This window comes from Medicago sativa, chromosome 1, assembly GCF_051527215.1.
Source record: "Medicago sativa cultivar Bolivia chromosome 1, Bolivia_mono, whole genome shotgun sequence".
Taxonomy (NCBI): Eukaryota; Viridiplantae; Streptophyta; class Magnoliopsida; order Fabales; family Fabaceae; genus Medicago; species Medicago sativa.
In genome coordinates, this window is record NC_140749.1 from 19,480,429 (window position 1) to 19,488,239 (window position 7,811).

A 7,811-nucleotide genomic window follows, 5' to 3' on the forward strand; every position below is an offset into this window, starting at 1 on the left:
TTTGTTTCCCAAATAACTCGTTGAATAGAGTTGTTAATATTATTATTTTAATTTTGCAAAAGATACTAAAAATTTCATGCACAGTTTCGGTGAATAATTCAATATTACCAAGCAAGACAGTGGCATTTATAACCCCACATAGGGGAACCTTTTCTTCCAAAAAGTTCATGCCGTGCTCTCCCCATTTGGCTTTATCTATGTCAAAGAAAATCGCATATTGATTTTTGTAATATTTTTCTTCATTATTTAAGCTCCATTGATCAATGATTTAACTTAGAATATAAGCAAAAGAATAATTTAGTGATAAAATGCATGATGGATCAGAAACATAGAAAGGGGCTATGGCCCGGTTTATTAGTTGGAGATATCTTATGAGTTTCATAATATGTCGGGAATAAATAATGTAAAAAAGGGCCTACAAATGGTATATACTTGAAAAAACTTAAGGATAAAGTGGGATAAAGGAAGTATTTTCCTAAAGGGTGTGTTGAATATATATGGAAATATGGGGTTCCCCCATATCATGACTGGAGTGACATTATTGGTGATTGTTTTTTAATTATGTAAAAGATACTAAAAAAAATTTATTAAAAATATCATTTTTTATATTTTTAAGAGATTGAATACACAAGTTCTAAGATAATTTTACCATATTTCGTGTTTTAACAAACAGTGGCACTTGTTAACGTTTTCCACAAATATAAAACCCTTTTAATAGTTCATGGCTAAGGGACCACACACAGAGATAACCACCAAACTTGCTCCGATATTAGCCAAGAAACTTCAATTCCTTATATTTAAAGTCAGGGTTAGGTACAATAAGACACAATAAAAATGAAAATCGACAAAGATTTTAGAAGGTTTTGAAGACAATACAAATTGGAGAAATTCTCTCCCAAGTATCAAGACATGTTAAGGAAGAATTGAACACACGGACAAAAAACTGCATATTACCCCTGGTTACCATCCAAAGCACCCCAGGCACATGCAAAAGTGCCCCAGGTGCATGGACTTGAGCAGGATAGCTTCTATTGTTGTCCCATATGCCCCAAGCACATAGGCCACGCGTCAAGCGCATATTGGTCGTGAAAATTCAGTCTTGTGCTGATTTTAACCCAGTTGGTTGGGAGAAAAGGCCTAAAATTCTAATTTAAACCCAACTGAAAATATGTCTGTTAATAGAGCTCCTTTCATTCAGAAATATTCATTTACAACTTGACGGTTTAAGGTAAGGAAAGCATCGGGAGCATCAAATTGAGTCTTTATTCTCTCACTTGTTCTATAGTATGTTTATCTTTTTTGGTTATGTATTCACTTATCATGAGTAACTAAACACTCTAAGATTAAGATTTTAAGATGACCTTTTATCTTTTCTTTGGTTATATTCCGTTACAAGGAGTAACTAAACATTCTAAGATTAGGATTCTTTAATTACCTCTTTTTATACCTATGATGTTCCTTCTTCTTTTTTAACGGAATGGTGCTCCTCCTTTTTATCTATATAGATTGTAACAATTGATAAAAATGGTAGATGCTTAACATCAATAATATCCTTTCTAAAACTGAAATCTTGCCCTTTTTTACACACACGAGTCTTTCCCTTGTTTCGTATGATTCCGGAGTTTGTCCCTACAGATCATGTGCACTGTAAACTCGTAAGTATTATAAAATTGTTTATGGTGCACCGAAAGCTACTTATCTTTTTCAATAAACTCTAGAAAAAAAAATTATTTAATATGTGGTCAATTCTTCACACACACACTAGAAGAAATAAACTTCCAATCAATGTGAGCTCCAATCAATTGAATAAAATGAATTTCAATTACGTACAATTAGGTATATTTGCATACATATTCTTTTTGTTGTTACCTAGCATGCTGCTTATATAATCTTAATTGTTACTAAAACAAGGAAAGTTCTTTATAATTGCAGAACTCTGAAGTTGTTGTTAATTAAATGATTTAACAATAAAAGAAGAGCAATGTTATATCTCTAAGAAAAAAAACATCAAGAATTCTTCAAGAATAAAAAGCAACCAATTACAATGCACTATTTGCCACAATTCAAGGAGGTGTGGCTGAAAAATAGAAAGTGGACAAATAAGTCATGCAATTAAAACTTGCCACATGTGTCTTGAAAAATTCTTGATGCTATTTTTCTAGATAAATAGCATTTTCCATAAAAGAATGATTGAACCTGACCTTACAATGGGAAATGAAAGTTGAAATGAATAGACTTGGTATTCAGCTACCCTTTAAGAATTTAGCTATGCAGTGATAAAAATTAATTTTAAATAAATAGATCAAGTAAAGTTGATTTTAGTTAAAAGTAAAATAAATGTAAAGTTCTTCATAAAAAAAAATGTAACGTTATCTATGTTTAAGAAAATTGTTATGGTCACAAAAAAATATGCTTACGAACTCTAAAAAAAACCTAGCTTGTATTCCAACAAACAAAATATCCATCGGTTGTTAGTTATTTGTTGATTTTCGACTTTTCGTGATGATTTTCTTCATACCAAATATCACAATTGGTTAAATTCATTCTTGTAAAAGTAAGTTGAATGAATAACTGTTGGAATGAATAACTGTTGGAACAGTCTGGTAGTAATTTCTTCTTTTGCAATAAAAAATTGAGTTGAATGGCACTATTTTTTTTGTAGTGGTCGGTGTTTGAACCCCGAATCTTACATATTTTACATATTGTTTCTGCCAACTGAGTTAAACTCACGAGGACAATTGAATGACACTATAAATTAAGGTTAAAAATCAATGAATTTGAATATATTAAATTGAATATTTTCAAAATAATAAACAATGCTAGACGGCGCCTGCCAAGGGGGACAAGTTTCGGTTGATGCCCCACTTCCCAATTCCCTCCTTATATAATTTTAAATTAAAACTACTTTTTTTTTTCTTTATCAATTATGACCTTTTTATAATTGTTACTCCCTCCGTTTTAAAATATATGTCCAAGTCAACAACTTCACATATGTCAATGCATAATTTTGACCGTTAATATCTTTAATTATCTTTTGTTCAAAAAAAAATATCTTTAATTATCTAAATTAAAAAATTATAAAAATTTAATATTTTGAAAATATTTGTCGAGACAAATCAAACAACATCCTACATGCTAGTATTTGTATTTATACATTAGTAAAAAAGTATGGTCAAAGTAAGTCAAGTGAATAGTGCACATTGCAAAAATTTGATATGTATTTTGAAACGGAGGGAGTATTTGTTATGATATGATGAAAACAAAAAACTAATTTATTAAAGGGGTTCTCCTTTCTACCCCAAATATTTTAGAATATGATTATTTTCCCCCACAATAATGATTCCTACTTTTCTTGTGCTGGGTTTGTTTCTTCCACTGCTCTCATTGCTTTTATTTGCTCATTCTTACTTTTTGGTTAATAAAGCTTTGGACACTTTGTCCTTCTCTCAAGCCTTCAAATTTTAATTTTCAAGCTTTCAATTGTTTATTTAGAGATAATGTGAGTATGACAATAACTATATTCATTCACTAAAATGGGAGTTGTAATATTCTTGTTCCACATGGTACCTTCACAAATGGTGGCCATGTTGTTCTATGCACAACATAAACTAAACATGTACACCTCTCTCTACTTGGATTCAAACATTGTAAGAGACTAGTCATTTTCCCCTAGTCTCTTTCTTGAGTATGATACTAACAATCAATTTTTAAATATTTACAAATGTTAGTTATTAATATGTTACATGGACTAGAGTTTAAATCTTAAACTTTTTTTAAATCTCTTGAAGTGTCTCGTCTCAAATACTTGATTCAACTATTTTAGCTATGCTGTGAAGAATATTGATCAATTCTCTCTATGGGTTAGTTTATACTTCATTTTTTTTTTTTTTTGGTATCATAAAGTCTATTATTTAGACTTTTGTATTATCTTAGTGAATCAATAAATTAAGATATCATAAGGTAAGAATGTTAATAATATTCTTTTAGGTTAAATAAGTAAATGGACCTTTCAAACATAGCCGAAGCTCTTCATGGGTTAGGGTAGGCCACGGCCCACCCGGAAAAATTAAAAAATTAACGATTATAGGTCTATTTTCAAGATTTTATATAATTTTGTGTCGGTTATAGGTCTATTAAAAAATATAATTTTTATATTTTTTGTGGTAAAAAATTCATGTTTTGTTCAAAAATTCTAATTTTTTTCGGAAAATATTGTCATAATTCTCTACCAATTTTTGGAAAATTTCATTAAAAATATGAATGTTAGACATGAGTTGACCAAAAAGTAGGGACTATTTTCATGGACGGAAAATGACACTTTTGAGAGTGGGTAAAGAACACTTTTAGCGCTTGAGAGAGTGGGTAAAGAACACTTTTAGCGCTTGAGAAAATGACACCTTTTTTTTTGTGTTGTCCGGTGTTTGAACCCCGGACCTTGCATATATTATGCATTGTCCATACCAACTGATCTAAGCTCACGAGAACACTTTTAGCACTTGATAATGTATACTCAGTCAAAAAAGAAAAAGTTGTAATCAAACAAAGTTTTTTTTTAATTAATAGGATATATTTTTTGCATTAGCAGAAAAAAAAAATTCAATGCACTTTTATCCTATATTTTTAAAAACAATTAAATTTTGGTACTTTATTTAAAAAAGGCTTAAATATTGCATTGGTCCCTGCAAATATGGCCCGGTTGAGTTTTGGTCCTTGTAAAATAAAAATTCAGAAATCAGTCCCTGCAAAATTTTCTGTCTTTTAAAAATACCCCTGGGCCCACTGAAGCTGCATGGTGGCACTCCGATGCTGACGTGGCACATGCTGACTGTGCATAATTGGCCACGTGGCATCTGACGTGGCATATAAATTAATTTAAAAATGTAAAAAATCTGAAAAATTAATTTAAAATCCGAAAAAAAATCTGAAAATTATAAAAAATCTGAAAAATTAATTTAAAATTTGAAAATTATAAAAAAAATTTCCAAAAAAAAATCTGAAAATTCTAAAAAAAATTCGAAAAATCTGAAAATAAATTTAAAAATCATAAAAAATTTCTGAAAAAAATCTGAAAATAAAAATTTTCAAATATTAAATTTTAAAAAAATATTTTAAAAATTCTGAAAATTGTTTTTAAATTAAATATTTTTTTTGAATATTATATATTCTGAAATTTCTGAAAAAAATATTTTTTTTTTAAAATTAGAATCCACCAGTGTTGTTTTGATTTTTTTGTATCACCCGATTGGGTTGGCATACACTTTGTGTAGATTAACTGGGTTAGGTTTATGTCCCCCCAGTTTTTTTTTTGTATTTATTTTTTCCTTTTTTTTAATAATATATATATATGAGCACCTGACATAGACTGGAATCTGCGAGACACTACAACTCTATCAGACTGTCTTCTATTCCTTTTTTATGTCGTTGGACTCTTGGCTTATCAAAAAAAAAATTAGAATTTTCATAAAAGAACAAGAAATTAGATTTTTTTTTAAAAAATTTAAAAAAAATAGGAAATTTATCTTCAGATTTTTCTTTCAAAATTTAAAACTATTAATTTATTTTTTAAAAAAATTTAAAATACATTTTCCAAAATCTGGAAAAAAATTCAGGATTACAAAAATCGAAAAATAAAATATATTTTCCAAATCTTAGAAAAAAATAATTTTTCATTTGTTTTTTAAATTAAAAATATTTTTCGTTTTGCAATATATTTTTTATGATTTTTAAATTTCTTTTCAGATTTTTCGGAAATTTTTTATAATTTTCAGATTTTTTCAGAAATTTTTTATGATTTTTAAATTTATTTTTAGATTTTTCGAAATTTTTTTATAATTTTCAGATTTTTTACGTAAATTTTTTATGATTTTTAAATTTATTTTCAGATTTATTTTTTTTAGATTTTTCAAAAAAAATTTATAATTTTCCGATTTTAAATTAATTTTTTACATTTTTTAATTAATTTATATGCCACGTTAGATGCCACGTGGCAATTATGCACAGTCAGCATGTGCCACGTCAGCATCGGAGTGCCACCATGCAGCTTCAGTGGGCCTAGGGACTTTTTTAAAAGACAGAAAATTTTGCAGGGACTGATTTCTGATTTTTTATTTTACAAGGGCCAAAACTCAACCGGGCCATATTTGCAGGGACCAATGTAATATTTAAGCCTTTAAAAAATTGGATCTTTGGTCTCTTCATTTTACTTTTTTTTCTGATTTTTTATCATGTGTAAATTAATGTTATCATATTTTTTATTATGAGTAAACCAAACACATGATATGATATATATTTATCATGTCATTATCCAACTTTTGATCTTATCTTTTTTTTTTAACAAATCAAAATGAGATATAATATAAACAGCGGTGATTCAACCCGCACAAGGCGCGCAAAAGGAGAACCACCTGAAAATATTTACAATGTCTAGGTGCCAAAATAATAAAAGCACCAACCAAACAGGAAAACTAATTACACGTGAATGCCCATACAAAGAAGTGGATGTTTCCACCAGTCATGATAACTATAGATGAAGGAAACCTGCTTTCATTTCAACCATAAGAAAGAATATAGCTTGACTCTTTCAATAAGAATAAAAGGGGTAGAAGTTGTATTTTGGAAGACACAGTTGTTCCTTTCCTTCCAAATCACCCAAATAGTAGTAAACCAAATTATCGTTAGAAATAAATGAGAACGTTTTGGCATGCCCGCCATTTTAGTAAACTGAAGAAAGTGATGTCGAAGGTCAGCAGAGGAAACCTAAGATATACCTAACCAATGCCACACTTTTGACCAGAGATCGTTGAATATGTTGCAAGTAAGGAATAGATGCAATGTCGTTTCGGAAGCACCACACCCAGCTGCACACGCCGAAGCATGGGAGTGAAGAACATCTCGCCGCAACAAGTTGTCTTTAGTAGGAAGTCTGTTACGGAGGAGTCGCCACGCCAACAGAGACACCATTGAAGGGATATGATTAAGCCACACATCGTCCACAAGAGTCATATCCAATGTATCACCTGAATGAGTAATGCAACGATATGACTCCTGCACCGAATAGCCACGGATAGGATCTAGCATCCACCTCCAAGTATCATAAATGTTGTCCTGCAAAACAGTGTTATGTAGTAAAACACAGCACTCCTTCACACTCTCCTCCTCCCAAGCAAACAGGCGGCGTCTCCACACCCACGCCGTTCCCTCTTTCGCCCACCCTAGCCTCCACATCTCCTCCATCGTACACTCCTTACTCACAGCTGGATCAATGAGTTTGGGGAATTTTAATCTCAAAGGAATTCCCCCAATCCAACTATCATACCAAAATAAAGTATCTCGTCCATCACCGACAACCCGACGGACATTATCATCAAACCACTTCGCTACTCCCTCACCAACCCCCTCACGGACCCTACAGACCATCCACCACCAAAGTGAACCTTGGTTTCCCCCCTCCTTCAACTGCCCCCTACCTCACCATAGTGAGCCTTTAAAACTCTATACCACAACCCCTCCTTATCAATCAACATCCTCCAACACCATTATCTTATTGATATTCTATCATGTACATCAAACAAGCTCTTATGTTATTTGTTTCAAGTGATATTGAATCCTAATAGAATTGTTACATTTCATTTCTATAATGTAATTTGGAACAAGATGGTACCTTATTGCTGTTATTTGCTTAGAGTGATATTATATCCTAGTAGAATTGTTACATCTCATTTCTATAGCATAATTTGGAACAAGATGGTACCTCATGTTATTTGGAACAATTTGATTAGACGTGAAACTTTAATGTGGATGACCACCTTTAT

At 30.8% G+C, this 7,811-nt stretch overlaps 1 protein-coding gene across 1 annotated transcript; it reads right to left on the bottom strand.

Annotated features, from left to right (window-relative positions):
- Positions 1-6,756: 6,756 nt before the first annotated feature.
- On the bottom strand, positions 6,757-7,416 carry LOC146953406 (uncharacterized). The gene has a single exon (XM_085741452.1). It carries the CDS (start codon positions 7,414-7,416, stop codon positions 6,757-6,759), a length of 660 nt encoding a protein of 219 aa, XP_085597578.1.
- Positions 7,417-7,811: the final 395 nt, after the last annotated feature.